The 23,465-nt window shown below is 42.9% G+C and overlaps 1 protein-coding gene across 7 annotated transcripts in view; it reads left to right on the plus strand.

Annotated features, from left to right (window-relative positions):
* LOC147747711 (coagulation factor XIII B chain-like) overlaps nt 1–23,465 on the plus strand; it is an 825,373-nt gene that overhangs the window by 685,802 nt on the left and 116,106 nt on the right. For 4 of the 7 annotated variants that reach the window (XM_086955018.1, XM_086955010.1, XM_086955035.1 and 1 more), the window contains one exon: nt 11,882–12,082. The exons of the other annotated variants lie outside the window; for them this stretch is intronic. In XM_086955018.1, the coding sequence (XP_086811144.1) occupies nt 11,882–12,082 (201 nt within the window). The remainder of the gene's footprint in view (nt 1–11,881; nt 12,083–23,465) is intronic. 7 annotated transcript variants of the gene reach the window in all.

Genomic DNA, 23,465 nt, shown 5'->3' on the forward strand with positions numbered 1-23,465 from the left:
AAGCATCATCGCAGGCTCTACAGAACCTTGTTGTTTCAGGTGCCACTAACTCAGTGCACCACTTATCATCGCTGGCTGCACCGTCGCTAAATTAACAATACTGTACATCTCTACTCAACACCACATGGCCTTGGGCTCTTGCTAACCGCTGTCTCCTACCTACAATGCAGTCATCAGAGCTCACAATTAAATAGACTGTTGATTCATTATTTGCAGAGTACAATACCAAACTAAGTATAACACCTCTCAAACCTATACAATATCCATTTAGTATGCTTCCTTCAAAAACTTCTTTTATATCAGTTATATATTTAGTTTAATAATAAAATTCATGCTGCAAGTGCAAAGGCACACTCAATAGCAGTCCACACTGCAGACAGCACAGGTCACAATTTGAACTATAATGTCCCTGAAACATATTTTAGCAATGTATTCCATACATGTTTCATCTTTTATTTCAATCGTGATTACACATGATGCAATACAGCCTAAGATCTACACTGCGGACAGCAGGGTTTACAACTTGAATTCAGTTTACACTACAGACAATAAGGAATTCAGCTCTGATTTATTTAAGGCAGAGACAAAAAATACTTCTGTGGCACTGCTAGTATACGCAAGCACCTTCAATCCCTGCATCCTGTGAACTATGCTTACGGAGTATGTAGAAAACTGTGCCAAAATGTATCTCCAACACCGGCAAAACCAAGTACCTCTGGGGCATCACACTCAACATCGCAGACATACGTCCCCATTTTGAGAAAGTTAGAATGCACTGCGTGAAGTGCAATCGTTTAATTTGTTATGGGGAGCAATCAGTAGACCTAGTTTGTAGAGCAATTGATAACCATCGATGGAATTTTTTTCCCTCAAAGTTCATGCAGTCCAGTATGCAACAGTCAATGCTTTGAGTGCAGCCGGTTCAGACCACCCATCGCAGGGTGAGCACACGCTAAACACCAGACGTACCTCTGACTCAGTACACCATAAATAATCGCCACATGGCTTTATTAAGGCAAAATACAGTAGTCAAAAAACATTACCCTCAGTGCGACCTGTCCGGACCATACATCAACGCAGGTTACATACCCGCTCAGTGCCAAAGGTACTACTAACTCAGTGCACCATAATTCAGTAGTCAAAACACATTCTTACCAGTGCGGTCTGCCTGGACCACGCATCATCGCAGGCTCCACACAAACCGACCCTACCTTAGTGCACCACAACTGATGAACCCTTTACGATAGAATCTTCTGTGCACTATTTTACATATAGTGCTCCTACCTTTGTACAGCAGAAGTCATAAACCGTTTACGATTGAATATCTGTGTATGATATCAAGATTACTATTCTACTTGTTACCATCAGCAACGTAACAAAATGGAGTCGAGCACACGTGCCCATACCCACTTCAACTATTTATCTGTGTCTGTGTATTTATTATGTTTGTTAAATGCTGCCCCTGGGCCCTACCACATTATATTGTGCTGTAAACAGCGTATGCAACCATCTTACCTCTGCCAGTAACAAAAACTTCGATTATATAACTTTCTCTCGCTCATTCTACAAATACGAACGTACAAACTGGATCATTACAATACTGCAAAGAAATTGTATAGTAAATTTATAAGTGTGTGTTAATGCTCAATTTATTTTTTTAGCATATTTATATAGCGCAAAGTCGACCCAAAACTATATCAGCAATTTACATGAGCACCGTATTTAGGATACATTTTCAGGCATGCCTAGATTACATCATTTCTCTACAATAAATGGATGTGGACGTGCCTCGAACACTGATTTCCAGCACCAAGTTCAACAGTATACCTGAATGACCACATACCTATATATATTAGCTGCTCTTCATGTGCCAAAAACTGCAATCTAAAGCTTTCATAGCCCTGTATTACTACAGCTATAACACTCCACTGAATGTAAAACAAACAATAATATTCGCAGAAATGCGTCATGTCCACCATCTTTTATGTGTGCAACTATGGATGAGCTCAGTGATACCCCGTACCTTCCATGTTGGCCATGTTGTGGGACTTTACAGACATAATGACACATTTGCGTTTAAGACCCGTGTCGGCAGCACTACAACATGGACACCCGAATAAGTTGATTTCTCATATAGCTCACGACTGAACCACGCCCATAGCTCTGGAGTCATCGTTCACAGCCTCGCGCAGCACTGGCATACGTCAGTTCAGCCCACTCCGCTTACCCTACCAAGACAACAACAAGGCTAGAAGGCCCAGATTTCCATTGTAGTGATTTCTTAGTTCCAGGTCTAGTTGTCAGAACGGCACACACACTCCCTCATGGCTGGTAAACACCCATTCAGCACATGCGTCACAACACACATGACCCTACCAATAAAAAAGACGCGGCGCACGTGCTCTACGCCATTTTAGAGTTGCTCCCATCGCAAGCACTGTGATGGCCCGTCCTGGTGGTTTGGACGCCGCACGTAGGCCCAAACTACCGAACAGGGGGCCCACCATCACCACGTGCATGGCCTCTTTGGTCACTGAGTTAGTGGTACCGCAAGGACTGAGCGGGTGAGGAACCTGCGATGATGATGGGTGTACGAGTATGTCCTTTGCCATAACGATATCAAGACTCCGCACCAAATATGAGACTTCTTGGTGGCAGAGCGGGACTGCAAGATGTAGAACATACCCTGTCGGCGAAAAGGTGAGCAGTGAGGCCTGGGTGCGCCCCGGAGGGAGTAGATGGGGTGCAGCAGATTGGATACAAAAAGGCAGCGCAGCAATTTAGGCGTACGCAGTAGTATATACCATATCTTACTGCATTTGTAATTTTTTCCCATAGCGGGAAAGTTTTTATAGTCGGTCAAAAGTCCGTCGTTTGTGGTGATTGCAACCACGTGTATCACTGCGCATCACTTGTTTTCACACCCAGATGGAAAACATAACTGTATTTACAACTAAGAATGGGTAGCTTGCCATTAAGGTCACTGACATGCAAATGGGATGTGAACAAATGTACAGAGTGCCTGGCGTGTGAATATCCACTAAAAAATGAAAGCCAAGTATGTTTCCTTTGTCCAGCTTATGTGCTGTCTCGAAAGAGGTGGATTAAACCCATTTGTAGGAATCTGGGTTTTCGTGAATGTGAATACGCGCTCAGAGTACTTAAATATGATACTCACCCACCGATTGTTTTTGCTTGTCCCGCTTTTTAAATAGTATGTGGATCAAGTGCAGAACTTTTATAACAACTTAATTCTAGAACCTAGTTTTTTTAACAGTTACAGTTGAATCACTTGATAACTATTCAGTCAGTTTAATTCTTACCTTTTGATCATGACCATTTTTATTGTAAATTATGTGTATATATATGAAATGTGTTCTTAACCTATTTACTAAAAGCATTTTATTGTTTACTCTGTACTATGGTATGTACTTTTATGACCCACTGTGGTTGAAATAAAGTTATCAATAATGATGAAAACATAACTACTCTGCTAACTCTTCATAAATCGAAGCCCATTAAACAAGTTGGAACTGTACAAATAGTTGTATTTTTAATGCGGGAGGGAAGGTGTGTGAAAGGGCGATGTTATTCTACTCAACATTAGGATAGTGACAATTACCAATCATAACATCTTGGGTTTACTATCTTGTAAGATGTAGAGCTTCAGGGTGCACTATATCCCGGCACGTGGTAGAAGACACACCAGTGACAGAAAGGTGAGCTGCAAATATTATTTTTGGTCACTCTCTCACTTCCTCTCTCCTTTGAAAAAAATGGCTCACAATCTTATCTTCCTTTTTATCTAACAGGTTGTGTTTCACAAATTGGCGTCCCCCCAACACCTCCAATTCTCAACGTTTGAGGATTCTGCGATGATGCGTGGCCATCGTAACAACGCATAAGAAGGTTGCTTTGACACGTGGTTCTTTCCAAAGCAACGAGAAGTCACCTGTGGGCGAAGAGAGTGGATAGTATGCAGCATCTTGACTGCAGCGAATGTACAATTGCCTCCGGGCAGTGGGAGTCAATGAGGTGCAACAGTCTGGGTACGCAGTAATGAGAACTCACCGCTGTGCAGTGGGAGTGCATGGGGTATGGTACTCTGGGAGAAAAAGAGCGCACAGACACCTCCTTGCAGTGGAAGTTGATGTAATACAGTATCCTGAGTGTCCAAAGGCATAACACAGAAATATACTTGTGCAGTTGTATGTACCTCGCTATTACTAACTCTATACTATCTTTCAGATCACTAAACTTGAGGGTGCACTATGAACTGGTACATGCTTAGACACACACCGGCGGCAAAAAGGTGAGCTACGAAGATTTTCTCCAGTACCAACACTACCTCTCCTGCTCCATCTATTACTTTCTCTCTCTCACACTTTCAATGTCGTTTTTCTCTCTTTCTCTCTCTCCCTCTCTCTCACATTGTTTCTCTTTCTCATTTCAAGTTATGGACGCTGCTGTCCACTCTGCAGATAAATAAATCAAGGCTGAATTTAATACAGTCTGCAGTGTAGAACCAAAGCAGAACTCAAGTTGTGAGCTCTGTTGAACACAGTACACAGTGTGTACAAAAAGTAAGCAGAGCGGCCTAGATACACAATGCCTCCAATTAAACGTGTTGCAAAATAAACTATATTGTCCTGCATAATGACATGATCTCTTACCTATTTCTGTCTCATCACTGAATCATTTTAAAGACCTGCTTGACCATACTGTAGATCTGACCCAGCAGGCTCTTCCCTACAGACACCTCTTCTACGCGGGCCTATGAGAGCGGTGGGATGTATCAGGCACACTGCACACTGCACACGTGCGAATAAGCAATATTGTCAAGTGTTATGTTAATTTGTGATCTTTGACCTCATTCAGTCACATCGATCTAATTTTAAAGACTTATTTTCATTTTTGTTTTGCAGGTTACCCAGCCTCCTACCATTGGAGTCCATCTCACATTTTGTTTATTATACTGTTATGTTAAAGTTACGTGTCTATTTTTTTTTTTGTTCTAATAAAAGTTAATTAAAAAATGAGTATTTATGTCTTCTTTTTCTGACAACTTTTTACTATTATTTAGTGTGATAATCATATGCTTAGAGAAGATTTAACAATTAAAGTAGAATTGATGTTTATAACTAGAAGTATAATACTGAGGCTAAGTCTTTACCAGCTCTTTACCAGAGTCTGTAGCTGCGATTAACGGTTCCTATGGAAAATTTTAAAAAGTCCAGCACAGTTACTGTTTGGATTAGCAACATTTTGTGGTGAACTTGTGACCTGTGTGCTCACTTAAGTGTTCCATGAACTGTTACTATGGTAACAGGCAGTAAGAAGTTTGGGAGTAGGGTTGAAAGGTACTGGCTGTACAGAAGCTGTTACATTTACCGAAGATCCTCTACATGACAGAGGGGAAAGTAAACTGAGACAATAGAACACTATGTACATTACGAGCAAAAGAAGTACACCTCGCTTTGGATTAACCTCGAGAGAAGACTCGAGGAATAACCACTGATGTTACAAAACCCCATGTACCTACTCTGTACACAACAATGGTCAATTCTTTATCGATCACAATTAGACAGTGTTGCTTCACGATTCACAGTGTGCACTTCACTAAATACTTTGTGCCTATTGAAATGGGAGATGGGATTGTCGACATTACAAAACTTAGGGGCATATTTACAAGGACGGTGTTAAAATGATCGCTGTTTTAACGACAGCAAACTACAGCTAAAATGGCGATAATGGACTTCAAAATCCATTGTTGTCTTACCGGAAGATTTTTTTAACACTGCTGTTTGCTATGGCAGGGTGAGAGCCGAGGCTCCCGCCCTGCCATAGCAAACTTGGTTTGCATTTTGAAAGAGAGAACACGAAAACCTCCTCTCTATTTTAAAAAGTGAAGCAGAATGCTTTTCCCAATGAGGAGCTGTATATTAGCAGGTCCACGTGTGGAAAAGTAATGGTGGCTTCTGAAGGAGGCAGGGAGCTGACTGGCACCGTAGGGACATTGGGCCTCCACCCACAGTCCCCAACGTTGAATATACACCATGGGATGGGATCCCAAGGAAGAATACAAATTAGTAGTAGGTGATATATTTTTTTCGGTAAAATTCGTGTTCGCAAGTGAAAAGCTTGTTAATATAAGACTGTGTACTTAACACATCAATCCTTCTCGCATATTAAACATGCTTAAGTCTACTTCAGAACAGATGTTAGGATCTGACATAAACCGCAATTACCAAGAGTTTTGCTATCGATCCTCAAAAGCCAGGGCCGCCTTGTAAATACAACGCTGTTGTCATATCTCCCTCTTCCCTCTTCCATGTTATATTGTCATAGGAACACCTACCTTGCCACTTGGAATGCCTACATTGCAACTCATTGAAGATACGAGGCGAGCCGTTAGCAAACCAGCTGCTAACAAGCGTTAATTCATCTTAGCGTCACCTAGTAAATAGGGCAACATCATTTTCACCGTATTTTTGGCTTTTTAAAAAAAATTGCAGCGAAATGGCACTTGTTAATATGCCCTCCAGTTTGCTATGACAGAGCAGGAACATCGGCTCCCGCCCTCCCATAGCAAACAGTAGTGTCCCAGGGGTAGACACCCCAAGACACAGCAAGAGCTCATGGGGGGTGGTGTTCCCAAAGGTTTCGACCCCTCCCAAAATATAAAAAGCCCCGGAGGATGGTAATCCGCACGGCTTAGATGGACCTTTGAGCTCCCTCACCCATTTATTTTGTAGCACTGAGGAATGGCGGTCCCCAGGCTACAGGTCCCCTCTGAACCCCCATCAAATGTAATATTTAAGTCCCCGGGATTTGTCCCTCCCTGGTAGCTCATTTTTAAATAAGCACAGGAGCCTGCACTTCATTTTTATTTTTTTTACGGCGGATCCACACAACTAGCGCACATTTCTCTGTTTGAAATAAAAACAATTTGGGGCCCTAGGGGTACTTGTGGGACCACTTAAGCAGGTCTAGAGGGTCAAAATATTTCTTACCTGCCCCCTTTATACGTTTTGAACACTTGTTCAACTAATTTGTAAATTCTCGCTTCTACCGAGGCTCAAAATGGCTGCCAGCACTTCCTGGTTTCGAATGTTGACAAACACTTGACAGCCAAATAGCATACAGTGCGTTATCGGGACGGTGCGCTTAGAGTGCGCGCAAGATACGCAGATCCACAAAGGCCATAGATATATATGTACTTTAATTGTAATTTTCTCAGGAACTACTTAATGATTCACACCATTTAAGCAAAAGGTACGAGGACTACCTCTTAGCCAATTTGCTGTCATTCCGTTCAGCCATTCAGGCTGTAGCAGCGATGAAAGGTTCCTATGGAAAATTGCATGGGGAAAACACGTTTTGGGACCCCCTTTTTTCTCAGCCCCCACTTCATGAATCACCCAAAGACTTTCAGGATAGGAGCGGACCGGAGAGCCCCACGGGTTTAGAAAATTTCACGAAGATTTGTCAACCGGCACCAAAGTTATTCCAAATAGAATGTTGCAGATTTTCTATGGAAAATAGGTCCTAACTATAACTACCTACTGGCGACCGCCAGTGGGTAGTATATATATTTATATATGTAAATGTATATATATATATACTAGCAGCCCGTCCCGATGTTGTCCGGGAGCAATCATGGCTCAGGGCCCCCGCCCGCCCTGACGTTGTGCAGTATTATGCCTCTATGTTTACTTTGTACGCTTTTGTAACCTGCCCACGTCACTGCCCATGTCACTTTTTCCTCCTGTAATGCCCCGCTTGGTACCTTCTTCCGATTGTCATTTTAGCTTTAAGCTGACCGCTCCACTTTTTACGCTTTTGTAACCTGCACACATTTCTTTTTCCTCCTGTAATGCCCCGTTTGGTACCTGCCCACGTCACTGCCCATGTCACTTTTTCTTCCTGTAATGCCCCGTTTGCTACCTTCTCCCGATTGTCATTTTAGCTTTCAGCTGACCGCTCCACTCTGTACGCTTTTGTAACCTGCACACTTTTCTTTTTCCGTTTGGTACCTGTGGCTCGCTCACCGCTCCTCTCCGCTGCCGCTCCTCCCTCACGTTTGCTTTGCTCACTGCTTACTTGGCGCCCTACCTCATCCGCCGCTCAGCGCTCCTCCCCGCCGCGGCTCCTCACTGCCTGCCCGCCAATCCTCACCGCCTGTCCTCCGCTCATGTCCGCTGCTCCTCCGCTCGTCACTGCTCCTCCCCGCACTGATCACCGCCGCTCCTCGTCACTGCTCCTCCCCATGCTGATCTCCGCCGCTCCTCCCAGCGCTTACATCCGAAGCTCCTTGCGCTCGAGTATGCCGCTCCTGATGTAAGCACGCACGTCGCGGCCGGCGCTACTTTGAAGGGACTACTTTTTTTTTTTAACTAACGTATTTATTTTTAATTTATATAGCCTATGTCCATCTGCACACCCTGAGGATTACAATGATGTATCGGGTGTGTGGATTGGCGTTGTAGTTCCGGAGTTTACCCGCCTCAAAGCCTCAAAGTTCTTCCTTTATAATAGTAGTATAGATATATATATATATCCATGGACACAAAACATAAGCAAGTCACGTCGATGCACTCCAATCCGAGATCAATTACCACAGTAAATCAAATGTGGTCCAAGGGTTCTTTATTCAGTTCACAAACAGCATGGAATCAGGCATCTGGAACCGTAGTCCCTACGCGTTTCGGCGATACACCCGTGAACTAGGCAAGTGTTGTTTGTGAACTGAATAAAGAACCCTTGGACCACATTTGATTTACTGTGGTAATTGATCTCAGATTGGAGTGCATCAACGTGACTTGGTTACGTTTTGTGTCCATGGATAATAAAGAACAGAGAGACCTCTGACCCTGTGGTGCACCGCAGCGTACGTGTCCCGGTATTCTTTGGAGTATGGGAAAATTGGATATATATATACATTGCTATTATGCGTGTGTTTTCAATTTTCAATATTGCTCTCGATGTTTGATAATGGTAAACATATATGGAGTTATATAATATGTATATTTGTATGCATTTATTTAAATGGTTGAGTATAAGAATAAATTCCATGTGACATACACAGGTGTAGTAAAACATCATAGCTATATTCATAGCGCACGTCCACTAGAGTACTATACCAAAACTATGAGAGTTTCCCAGTTTAGTCCACTTGGAGAAGAGGGACAAGCGCCTACGGTACTTAGAAATGGCCAAGCACTATAAGCGTGCGATACATATAGTTAGGCTATTTCACCACACACGGGTAGTAACCTGGGGCCTCCGCAATATATGGGCCTGATAATTTAGCACAGGAACCACCTTAGAAATATGTCCACCTAACCCACTCAACATTTCTTGAATTTACCACACGACTAGATAGTGTTCCACACATAGAGAACACTCACTAAACATAACGGGACAATAGCGCGAACTAATTGCGCGTAACTCGAGAACCCAGTACATTTGTAAACACACACGTAAATACTCACAGCTAGAATACCTCCGCATACAGGGACCGCCGAACCACACTAGCCAAGCGCGTTGGAAGGAATGAGGGAATCACTAGGCTGTCAGTGCGGGGAGGTTTCTATAGGAACGGCACAACGTGCAAGCAATGATGATGCTATGTAGGAATGTGCATGCCTCAAGAACTTTTCTATGTCTGTCAAATTCAAGCGTTGCTAGCATTGTCATGGCAACAGGGCAGTCAAAATGTAAAACAAGCTGTAATAACCATGGAAAACCGAGTCAAACATTCATGATGTAATGTAATGTCACAGGGGTATAAATTGAGTCACAGAATGCAGAGATGTAGTGAACAAGGCGGGAGCTAACTGCCGAAACGCGTCAAAGCAGCCGAAAAGTGGAATAAAACTTATTTGGAATTTGAAATTTCACGGAATCAGTGCCTTTCTTATACTGTACTGTGAAGATTGGAGTGTTCCATATATATATATATATTCACTAAAAAAACATAGGTTTTAGGCCTTATATAGTTAGGAATTAACATTTAAAAAACCATTGAAATTCCTCCTATATAGTTAGCTGGACATTTTATTGATATAAAACCAATGAAATTCGACATATAGTTAGTTGCACTAACTATATATTTCGCGCATCTGCAATCCAATGCTGATGATGTCACATATTACATCATTCATGACATGGTCAGGGAGCTATATATATATATCCCACACAATTCCTCCGGCTGGAGAAACAAACGGGTCGCACTCCACAGGTCGTTTTTGCAATTTTTCTTTTATTTTCTTACATTCTCTTAAGTTCTCAGCAAGGGCAGATTTTAAGAAAATTGTATATATATATATATATATATATATATATATATATATATATATAGATAGATAGATAGATAGATAGATAGATAGATAGATAGATAGATAGATAGATAGATAGATAGATAGATAGATAGATAGATATAGATAGATAGATAGATAGATAGATAGATATAGATAGATATATATATAGATAGATAGATTATATATATATAGATAGATATATATAGATATATATACACACACACACACACATTCTTTATTGATATTTAAGTTGTAGTTTAAATGTTTTTAGTTTATGCTTTTTTGGGGAAGGAAACTAGAGGCCCCATTAGGATGGCGGGCGGATCGCCCCCACCGGGCAGGCGGTAGCCATCGCCATCCTTGCTGCAAAGAACCCCCGCCATATTACCATGGCTGGGGGGTCCGCGGCGGACAGAAAGACCGTCCGCCACTGTCTTGTCGACCATGCGGAAAAGGGATCAATATGGTGGTGTGTCTGTTAGACACCGCCCGCCATATAAGGATGAGGGCTGTGACATGCCTTTCCATGGTGGCATTGCCGCCACAGAAAGGCATGTGGGGATTTCTTGCAGGGGCCCGTTGCCTCTGGGGGGTCCAAATGGGGGTACCTATGGTACCCCCCTGCATTTCAATGTACAACGTACAAAGTCTGCATGCCATACTAATGTGTCCCTAAATGTAATATATTTTTTAATTTAAGTATGTGTATATAACCTTTTAGTCTTACTTTAAGAAATTGTTTTACATTAATTGAGTGGTTATAAAAACATCATTATTAGTGATTGTTCAATTATTTTGGTGATATCATTGTTGTCTATATTGTGTGTATCAATATTTTTGACGTATTATATTTTTATTTAACCCCTTTGCTGCGTCGAACGTTCAGCACCCAGTGCTGAACTGTTCGAATAACGAGCGCTGGCCCGTCGGCCAACGGTCGTGCGCAGCACTGGCAAGGTAGTGCTCGCGACGACCGTTGGCCGACGGCAGCGCTTAAGGGGTTAAAGGTCACAATATTTTTGTATCTGCTATTTTGGTTTACTAATTAATTATAGCAAGTCGATATTTTTGTGATTGACATTTCAGATTTGATATGTTTGTGTTTCGATATGGTATGGATTGATATTAGGTTAATGATCCCATAGTATATATGCCAGAGCGCATGTTTCCAGTTGGTGCCTTTCAAGCTGAAATGCATGCCTATTAGTATTTTTGTCACAACTTGAGCCTGTTCTAGGCCATACATAGAATTTGCTATGGAAGATGAACTTAACATAAGATAACATAAAATAGTGTTGTCTGTCTGTACATGTCACGTAATATTCTGTCTGATTGGTGTTGTCAATTCCATAAAAAATGAAGATTAAAATCTATTCCTGAAAAAGGTATAAAGCAACATACTTGTTTTTAGAGTATCAATTTCCAACTTTTAAAAAATATATCTGAAGTTATTGTTACTTATTTTATTGCTTGTTTGCTTGTTCTTATTTAATAGTGAGGCATGCCCTATTTTAATTTCTGATTTAATTTCAATGAGCTAATTTAAAAATTTTCTACAGGTTTGTGTCAGGTAACCGAAGACAAACTTAAAGAACATTTTGTAGAATTGAGCTTGAAGCAGAGGGATAAAATGGCTTTCTTCGAGGGCGACGAAATCACTTTTACATGTATATCCGGGTTTCAAGTACTCGCACCACCAGGGATCCTAGTTGCAAATTGTTCTAAAGCTGGATTTATCTACCCCACATGCTTCAACCCAAGTAAGTGTAATGTGCTTGTATGAAAGATTTGCTATGTAATGGTAGGCAGAGTGGTTCAAGAAGCAAATCTACTCTTTTTTGTCAGATGTTTATTGTGAAGAAGGGTTTCTAAGTCCACATGGGACAGAAAATTAAATGTATAAACACTGTCAACTTTGACCGATAAGTAATGTCTCAGCCTACTTACCTTTGAACTGAATATAGGTGGAGTCAGGAATAATACATTTATAATTATCATGCAATATAGTTGTAGGTAAATATTGTGGTTGCAATCTTATTGTATATAAATATTGTTGACTTCAAAATAGTGATCGACAACCCTCAGTATGAAAGGAGGGTCTCAGATCAGACAGTGCTGTTATGTCAGAGTTAGTCAAGCCAGGGAGAATAAGAAGCAAATATACCCATAATAGCCACTAATATCAGGCATATCAGACGTTAAGACATGACTTGTTAAGGGGCTGGAAAGATGGTATCCAGCCAATTGTATTTCTTATAGTCTTTCCAACAGCCCTTTTTATTTACCATAGCCAGTTTTCAGCTGACTGTGGCAATTTTTATATCATTAGGCCCATAAACCCACCAAACTCTTTCTAAGACCAAATTATCCTCTAAAAAGGGAATCCTCCATGAGCCCTTCTAGTGAAAAATGGGTGAAGGGGTGTGTTTTTAACACATAGCCAACCAACCATTCTTTATATTTTCACAGAGTCTCCCAGTACCACCAACTGTAAAACAGTGCCTGACCTCACTTTTACTTATTGCATAATTGTCATTTTTCAATTGACATTAAAAAATAAAATAATAAAAATATATTCATGAAAATAAGCAATGTTATACACTCAGGGCATGATTATGAGTTTGACAGTGCGGTGCCTGGTCAGCCTGGCCGCTGCACCGCCAAACCTGTGGTCTGGCCGCCCACCAGATTGCAGGGGTTTCTTGTGTCTGGCAGGCTCTTTTTTGACGTTCCAATGAAAATGGACACTGCAATGGAAACACCAAAAAACAGTTCCTGCACAGCATGGACTATAAGGTCAATGCCCTGCAGGAACTGGGGTGCATGCACACGGGGGGGCACATCCTGTGCCCCCCTGCATGCCCCCCATGGCACAGAAGCACAAGGGGCTCTTGTAAGCCTCTTTTGTTTCCTCTCCGTTGCAATTTTCATTGTGGACAAACCCCCATGAATACCATGGCAGAAAGGAAACTCTGAATATGCTTGGTGGAAACACGGCGGACCCTCCAAGCATATTGCTGCCTACTGACAGTCGCAACAACGCCATAGAACGGATAATGGAAGTCTGGGCAAGGGCGGTCCAACCACCCTGATTGTAATAGGGTGGTCAGGAGACGGCTTACACTGCACCCCCACGAGTCTGGCAGTCTGTGGACCGCCAGACTCGTAATCAGGCACTATATGTTATGGACAATGTTGTTGAATGTCTAGGTCATAATTCGCCATTAAAAACTATAACTGGAAGGCACATACATAATTAATCTCCTATTGGAAACTAGATGAAACAACAATCTTTAATATAAGGTTATCCTTTTTTGCCTTACCCTTCTATTTTACTGTATGATGCCTAGATAGGTTTTCAATAGCAATCCCACTTACCCCTCAACAACCCTCAATGTTCTGCAGATAGTGTGCACCCTGAATATGGACCCTCGTATATCAACAGGACACAATATTGAGAGCAAAATCTCAAAGAGAATTATCAACATGTTAGTCTATATATTCTGTACCTAACTCCACATAGCAGGACCTATGCAAAAAATACATCATCAAGGTACGCCAATCTGGAGTTAAGAACTTCCCCCTTTTTTTATTATTTTATTTTTATTGATTACCTGGTAAAAACCATTGAAAATAAAATACGATTACAATAAGACCACTATACATGTATCATCAAAAACAAGACAGATATAAATAGGTTCATAAACCACAAAATACATATACATACGCAATACAACAGTTCGTCTAAGTCAGAAGTAAAAACTATAAGATCGGGTAAGACATCCGAGAATTCCTATTCATATTAAAAGCAAGATTCTCTCCAAATTTTTAACAGGGCCCATAGGTTTTGCCCTAGCTCTCTCATTCTCCTAACTCTTACCCTATATAGGGCTGTCTCAATATTATGGACCTCTAGCAGGCGGGAGATCCACATCTGAAAGGAGGGAGCCGCGATATCCTTCCAGTCTGCAGCCTGCATAATCAGAAGGATCGCCACAGACATAAACACAAACGCTTCTCCCGCCTTATTCAGACTTAGTTTACTGTCATGCCCTAGGATCATTAGTGTTGGGGATAGGATGATCTTAATACCTAGCAGCCCCTCTCAGAATTTCTGGATATTAATAAAAATCTCTGATAGTTTCTTACAGTAGTAAAACATATGGGCAAGATCAGCTAGCCCCTCAGAGCATCTAGGATACTTATCGTCTTCCCTCTTACCCCACCCAAATAACTTAGCCGGGGTAAAATATAGGTTAAATACCGTCTTATAATGCGGGGTTCTCAAATTCGTAGAGCAGAACCATTTTCCAGCTAATTCGAGAGCCTTATCTAGATCAAGATCCGGATCCCCTAATTTCACCATCCAGGCTGTTTCCATTTTATTCACATCATCTTGGAGGGTTGAAATTAGAACTTTGTAGATCGGGTTAATTTCGACACCCCCACACAATACATAATCCACCACCTTGTTTTTACCCCCTGGGGTGATGGGTAGTCTAATCCTTAATCCTTAATAGCGTTTGATGTATTTGCAAGAATTTAAAACCTTGCGAAGCAGGAATTCGATATTTTCTCTGAATCTCATTAAAGCTCAACATCATGTTACCACCAAACAAATCTTCCAATCTTCTGATTCCTTGTCCCTCCCACAATCTCCAAAGTCTATCCATACTAAGATAAGGAAACAGGCTAGGGATTCCCAGATGCTTCTGGATGGATTTCTGAACCTTCCAAGTGCTTTCCAATATCTTGTATCATTTTTTATTATAATAACGGTTGTCCGTTTTACGCAGCAAGACACCAGTAGTTTCTTTACCTAGCAAGAGCTTAAAAAGTTTAACCCTAAAGAAAAGTCAGACCCATTTAATATGCCATCTAGTAAGATTACCATCTGACTAAAAAGACAGCTCAACATATAAAATCTTATATTAGGAGCCGCTAACCCCCCCCCCTTGTCCAATGGGAGTGAGAGATACTTCATAGACCATCTAATTTTACAGTATTGCCAGGTAAAATTTGTAAAGGCTACCTCTATAGATTTTAGCACTTCCTTCCTGACCACCAATGGGATAGTACGAAAAAGGTACAGTATCTTGGGGAACATGGTCATTTTAATAACATTAACTCTGCCTATTGTAGACAGATGTATACAATCAATTCTTTTTAACTCTGCCATAATTGTCTTAAGTACTGGCACGAAATTTTCCTCAACTATTGAGTCTACCTTGGAGTTGATCCTAACCCCCAAATATTCTGCTGATTCCAGATATCTATCATCCCTCTTTAGAATATTATTTGAGCAAATTATCTGGGTTTTTGATTCATTGAGATGGTATCCTGAATATTGTCCAAATTCCGAAGTAATCCCTATAAGGGCCGCCATAGCCTGCTCTGGGTCTGGCATTGTTATAGCCAGGTCGTCTGCATATGCCAATAATTTGGTTTCATACCCATTGCACAACCGGGTTGATATTCTCACAGTCTAAGATCTTTCTGACCACAGGATCTATGTATAGATCAAATAGAATTGGCTAGCAGGGGCACCCCTGTCGGGTCCCTCACAATATGTTGGTTTCCTTAGATCTATCACCCATTAGTTGGACTTTTGCTACTAGCTCAACATACATGGCTTTTATAGCCCTCAAGACATTAGGGCCAAAGCCCCTCTGCTCCAATATCCCCCACAAATAGCTCCAGGTGACACAGCTTTTTCCGCATCCAGAAGGATCATGGCGATCCGACCCCCCACTGCAGCCTGGGCATCAAATAATGTGATCGCCCGCCTGATGTTATCCGCGATGTCACAACCCGGTACAAACCCGTGCTGCCATGGTGAGACTAGACCGCCAATGATCCCTCCCAGCCTCTTGGCCAAGACCTTCGCATAAATTTTGAAGTTAAGAACTTCCCTATATGCATTTATCTTTCAATATTTTGTCCCTTCGGAATTTATACTCAATATTCTTTTACCACAGTATTCTGGAGATCGATATTCAGTAGTACTTTCCCCGCAGACTACCTAGTCACAAGGTTGGCTGTGGTAGTGTGATGGAAGGAGAGAACATCTGTGCAATAAATGTTAATATGATGTGATATCCTGGTGACGGTACATCCGGAAGCTGGAAATCCTCATTATGGCTACAGCTTTACTTTGCAAATGTTGACATTTTCAGATGTCTATAACACTTAAAATAAGCTTTCCCTGCCTTAGCCCAGCATGTAATGATCTGCATTGATTCCCCTGGTTTTCCTAACGCATATGTCATTTGGAGTAGCAGCAGCAATAAAAATTCAGTCTTTTTTTGAAGAACAGAAACAGCCTCATGTTCCCTGTGACCTTCTGATAAATAAACGTAAAGTGCATGCATAGAGTTCCTTAATGTGCCTAGTTTGAGCATGTGTGAAGGAATCTCATGTAATATGCAATAGGGCAACTTCTGGATGTGAATGGCCTTCTTGCGAATTGTGAGACAGAGAGGCAGCCTAGACTGTTATAAATTCATAATATCTAGACATAAACATAACATGTGTATTTGTGAAGCGCACTTTCACCCAGAAGGGTATTTTGGCACTGAATGAAAGATATTTATTATACCCCAACTCAATGTTACTTATTTTATCGAACTCTGAAGAATGAAAGGCTAAGTGGACCTACTGGGGGTTTAGCCTGTGACCATGAGGATGAACATAGGCCCCCATAGTAGACGCATTAATCCATTGAGCCATCAGACCCGGCCGACATCCTACAGAGTTTCTTTCTCAAAGAGTTCTCTTCCAAAATTGTTTCCTAGAACACATAATAGAACACTGTTCTGTGTTTGAAGACCAATAGCAAAGAAGATAGTACCTGAAATAATGTGTAGCTTCATGTAAAGGACAGGTTAGCAAGTAAAAAACCATGTGTCACTCTCCTTATCCTATCAAAGGACTCTGCTTAATAAAGGAATTGATCTCTTCAAGTGGTTACAAGATGAAAACATCAGTGCCTTCTGGTTAATACCGGGATTCCGTGCCTATCATCACAGGGAGTACTTATTCTTTTTAGTGGACTAGTCAAGTCAAGTCAAGTCAAAATATTTTTATTCAATATTTGGGTAAAAATAATGAAAGATCAAAAAACAATTCAGCACAAAAATACAATAAAATACATCACAAAAGACAGTGTTAAAAAAGCAGTGATAACATGTACAAAAAACTTAACTGCAACATAGATTGCTCAGCTGACCCATTGCGAGAACATGCAGGTAAACTACTCTCCCAAGTCTTCACTCCATCAGAGAAACACAAAAAACTCCACACAGTACCTGCCCTAAATCTAAAACGAACAGACCTCTCCAACCAAGAGAGCTCCAAAGAAAGATAAAATACCAGTTCTCCAGTTGCTAGTAAAATAATTATGAATGGAGTGCTTACTAAAAACCTCCTCCGTTCTTTGTGAAAAACTAAATTCATTGTGATGAGACCTTACCCGCCTCTTATCATGTTTAGTTGTAGAGTCTGAGGCGCTAAACATTTCAGGGAAACCAATATCAGTGAAAGACCTACATACGTAATTCTACCAGGGATTGAAAGACCATTGTCTAAACATAGGCAGTATAAAATAACTTCTCTATTAAAATTAGCTTCACTATTAGCCAACAAGCTCACCCAAAGGAGGAACTGGGCCACTTTAACTCTATCTGTGGCCTATCCGTGCTGCGAGATGGATGCTTGTTAAGCGAACTCTGCACAGGCAGTGGCAGTCCTATCATCTGGAGGGGCATTACTGAGAAATAGGCACCTATGGGCAATACTGACGAGGCGGTGTCACGACTGTCCTGCATCCCGGAGCTGTAACAGGCAGATTGACTGACTTTAAGGCATCCGAAAGGAGAATCCTGCCCACTGTACCAAACGTCCTGTATCTGACAAGCAGGATGTTCTGGGATCCTCTGGCGTCACCCGGGTTGGTGTCGGGCCTGGGCGCTTTGGGCCGAATTTAAGGGCAAACGGCACCACCTGGAGTGTCGATTCAAGCAGTGAATCCACCGCCTCAGGCAGACTGCGACGGGCCTCTGGATGAAGCTAAAGTGAGCCGCCATCTTGGAGTCAGGCGCGGCCTGTTCTGAGTGTGCGAGGGATGCAGGGGAGGCTCGAGGCCTGGTAGAACTATCCAGGTGAGCAGCCGTTCTCTTTGCTGGTGCCTTCCTCGTGTGAGCTGCAGGGCGAACAATGGGACGATCCCTGAGTGGGGGGCTGCTAAGTCCCTTCAGAGCTGCCCTTGGCAGGAGGTGCGCGCGCCTGGAGCTCGTTGTCCGCCGCGTATCTGCCTCGGTGGGGGACGGGCTCAGTGGCTGTGGTGGCCTCGTTGGGGCGGGCAATGCTGGGGAGCGGCCAACCCTTTTACATATGCACTGGTGCCGTGAATAAGCAGGAGGGGCTCTGAGGTTGGTGGACACTGGTTGCAACAGAAGTACACCGGCCATAGGCGATGTGCTTGCTGGTTGAGTAACCGATTGGCTCATTGGTGTCTCAACTGTGTGCAAAGTAGTGTTGATCTAGTCCAAGCAGGCTCTCAGTGACTGGCTCTCAGGACGTAGAATCTCCTGGAACTGCAACACTTAAGTCCAGCATAGGTGTTGACTATATGCATCACTTGGCACTATGGGCAAACAAGATGCAAAACAGCTCACATTCAACAATAAAAGGCACACAAGGCTAACAGGGGCTGAGGGGGTGGTAGATGTTGATCGCAAACCTATGCCTCAATCAGAGGAACAAGGAGATAACCTACGCACGTTACTTTTAGACATTAGGTTTAGTCTAAAAACAATAGACACCAAGCTTGATGTCCTCACATGCCAACTTGATGCTGTGAAAAAACAAGTGGACACACATGAAACCCGGCTAGACATGCTAGAGAACCACAGCTCCAAAAATCATGAGTTTCAAGTGGAAACCAGAGAGCAATTGCTGCAGATGGACAAGGTTCTTGTGATGTTAGGACGTTTCAACAAGACTATTAGGGAGGGCATCCAACTAGCGAAGGCCAGTGGGTTGTGTTGGAAAGATGAGGTCTTGAAGCGTCTAGAAGCCTGCAGACTTACATCACACCAAACCACTAGCGTGACACCTTTTGAGTTGCTTAAAGCAAGAAAACCCAACTCAAGATTAGTTCCAGGGTGGATGAAGTGGTATAAAGGGTGGACAAGTCACAATAAGGAATCACAATGGCAGGACAGAGAACGCAAGGCCATGTTAGAGAGGATCCCAACAGGAACCCCCAAATACTGATACAAGAAGTGGGCAGAACACTAGAAGGGATAGAGAAAGAATTCAAAGACGTATTTACAGACAAACTAGGATGCCTAAATCAATAAGCCCACAGAATAAAACTCAGAGAGAATTGCAAGCCTGCCTCAGCCAAGGTCAGGAATCTTCCTATTGCCATACAAGAAGCAGTGAGAAATGAACTTGAGAAATTATGTGCGATGGGGGTGATCGAACCTGTGGTGACCACTGAGTGGTTAGCCTCCATAGTTGTAGCCAAGAAGGGGGATGGTTCTGTACGCCTATGTATTGATTTGAGGGCTCTAAACAAAGAAGTCATAGTTGACAAGTACCCTATACCGAACATTACACAGAGGATAAGCAGGTTAGCGGGGGCAAATGTTTTCTCTACTTGACCTAACATCTGCCTACTACCAGTTCTGGCTCCACTCTGATTCACAAGAACTTACAGCATTTATCATGCCCATGGGGGCCTTTAAATTCAAGAGAATGCAGTTTGGTCTAGTATGCGCTGCCGCAGTTTTCCAGAGGATTATGAGCAACCTCCTAAATGGCATCCCTGGGGTTATGTGTTATCAGGATAATGTGCTGTTTTTTGGGGAAGATGCGACACAGCATGAACTAATACTCAGACAAGTCCTGAAAAGGTTCCTAGAACAGAGGCTCACCGTGAAGCGAGAAAAGTGCAAGATTGGGTGTGCAGAGTTGGAATTCCTGGGTCACAAAGTGACGACGGACGGCATCTGCCCCAAGACAGATCTGCAAAACACCATCATCAAACTCGCAGCACCAAAAAGTAAAGATGAAATTAAATGCTTTTGGGCATGGTAGAGTTTTACAACAAGTTTGTGCTGAACTTTGCACACGTATGCCATCTGCAACCTACTAATAAAAAAGGAATGACCTTTGAGTGGAGTTCAGACTGTCAAAAAGAGTTCAAAGACACCAAGAAGGCGTTATCTGAAGCACCCAACCTCAAATCCTTAGTTCCGGGCAGAAAGACCATGCTGACCACCTATGCCAGTGCCAAAGGCCATGGGGCAGTCCTGACGCAAATAGCAGAAGGCGGGGAGGAGACAATAGCGTTCGCATCACGCTCACTACGCAAGGCAGAGTCAAACTACTTGGTGATCGAGAGAGAGGCTTTGGCGGCACATTGGGCGATCAATAAATTCAGAGACTTTTTATGGGGGTGAAATTTCACCTGAGGACAGACCATAAACCCTTAGTCGAAGTCTTCAGCAAGAAGGGCCTCGGTGCCATATCAAGCAGGATCAGACGGTGGGTAATAGGTCTGCAGGAATACACTTTTGACGTGGAATACGTACCTGGGGTGAGGAACTTCGCAGCTGACTGCCTCTCTCACCTGGTGAGTGAAGATCACAATGAGGCTCACGAAGTAGAGGGTGACAATGTGTCAGAAAAGAAAATGCAGTCAGAGAATGTGTGAGTCATTGCCCAGGTTGCCATTGAAGAAGAACGGTGGAAGGAAGCTTTGAGTGCCGATGCACTCCTGCAGAGAGTTTGTGAGAAAACCAAGAGCGGTTGGGTAGACCAAGACAAGAAGGAAGAAACTCTAAAGCCATACTGGATGGTCAGGGATGAACTATCCTTTGCCGACAATTGTCTGTTCAGAGGCACGAGGCTAGTCCCCCCCGAAGTGTTGAGAGAGAGCCTGGTGAACCTAGCCCATGAGGGACATATGGGAGACACTAAAACTAAACAAAGGCTGCGGATGGACTACTGGTGGCCAGGGATAGACTTGGAATTTGAGAGGAGAGTAAGAGATTGTGTGCCATGCTCTACCATCGACAAGGTCCTAAAACAACACACACCTCCCATGCACTGTAGACCTCTGCCTGTGGGTTCATGGGTGGACGTGGCTTTGGACATCGTAGGTCCTCTGAAAGGGGAACATCGCACACCCTATATATTGGTGCTGATAGATCTCGACTCCAGGTGGCCTGAATTGAAGTTTGTGTCAGACATCACGACCACTGTGGTCATAGACTTCTTGTTAGAAGTGTTCATCAGGGAAGGATTGCCAAGCAGTTTGTTGACAGACAATAGAGTGCAGATCTGCTCAGGGAAATGAGAGAATTTCTAGAATGTAATGGCATTGTACATAAGAGGTGTGCACTATACCACCCAGAGACTAATGGGATGGTCGAACATTTCAACAAGACTATTAATGAGGGCATCCAACAAGCAAAGGCCAGTGGGTTGTGTTGGAAAGATGAGGTCTTGAAGCGTCTAGAAACCTACAGACTAACACCACACCAAACCACTAGCATGACACCTTTTGAGTTGCTTAAAGCAAGAAATCTCAACTCAAGGCTAGTTCCAGGGTGGATGAAGTGGTATAAAGGGTGGACAAGTCACAATAAGGAATCACAATGGCAGGACAGAGAATGCAAGGCCATGTTAGAGAGGAAAATAGAGTTTGACAGACAGCATGCGGTGAAGGAGATGGAATTCTGATGGGAGACATAGTCAAGATCAAAGCACCCACGGGCAGAGCACACTGGTCCAAGTACACTGAACCCACCAAGATTGTAAAATTGTTTAAGAATGCTGTTAAGACACAAGAAGGGAAAATATGGAACCTGGGGAGGGTAGTTAAATACACTGCTCCCACTATAGACACCTACCATGCCTCTATGACTGAGAACAGTACCCTGGGCATTGACAAGGGCCCTAAGCAGGGATGTTCCAGACTGGTAAACCCTCTTCCCAGGGCGAGTGGCAGGAAGGTTTGCCTCCCCAAGTATTTGAAACTTTATGTTGACAAATAGTCCGTAACTTTGTTCCTTACCTTATCTGCATTGTACTTCAAATGTGTAGGGAGGGGGATGTGTGGTGCCCTCCGCCCCGGGGGGATCCTTTCCTGTGCCACCCACCCTTTATCCTATGTGTGGTTGGGTGTGCCGCTGTGACAGTCATTAGAATGTCACAGTGGCCAACATTGTAAGGTGAGCGCCCTGCGCGGGGCACACCCCGGAGCAGTTTGCGATAACAGCTGTGGCTGGGGTCCTCTGTTTGTATTTCTCTCAATAAACCATCTTGGTTCATCTTTACCGAGTCTCTTCGTATTCCTGCGGATAGTGTGACTCCCCCACCTTTCTACAGTTCTCAATCTTATTAGGGCAAAGAACGAGGATTTGGAGGCCAGATCTTTACGTAACAACTTCCATATACCCAGGATCTCTGAGACGACTGCCATTGTCAAAATGGAGACCTATGTTGCCGAACTGCTGCACAATCTCTTTGGCCCTGGCCTGTCTGTGGTATTCGCGGTCGAGAGGGCACACCAGGCACTGGGCCCTAGGCCGCCAATCGGAGCAAAGCTAGGCCAATCTTAGCTATGTTGTTGAACTATCAAGACCGCAACTCGATACTAGCAAGGGGACAGTGTACCATTGACTAGAAGGGAAATTCCATTTCCTTCTACCTAGACTATACACCAGTGGTGCAAGTGCCCGCTGGGAATTCATACCCGGAAAGCGTATTCTGATGCAGGCGAAGATCCCCTATGCCCTACACTACCATGCAAAACTCAAGATGACACCCAAAAGGTCTGTTCACATGTTTGTAGATGAAAAATCGGCATTGAAGTTCGTTAAACAAGTGGGAGGAAAGAAAAAAAAGAACCGGTCACCTTTTAAAACACAAACATTCTGCCAGAAGAAAAGCCTTTGAAGGGTGCTGCATCACCTCCTAGTTCCATCGCCACTGTCTGGCAGTCGACAACAGAGGAATAAATTGTCCCCATTGCATCCCCCTTGGGCTTGTGTGTAGCATATAAGCTGTTCACCATATGGTTGGAATCATAAATGTTCATAAAAAAAAAAAAATCTCCTTTATTACTGA

The sequence above is a fragment of the Lissotriton vulgaris genome, chromosome 1_1 (assembly GCF_964263255.1).
Source record: "Lissotriton vulgaris chromosome 1_1, aLisVul1.2, whole genome shotgun sequence".
Lineage (NCBI taxonomy): Eukaryota > Metazoa > Chordata > Amphibia > Caudata > Salamandridae > Lissotriton > Lissotriton vulgaris.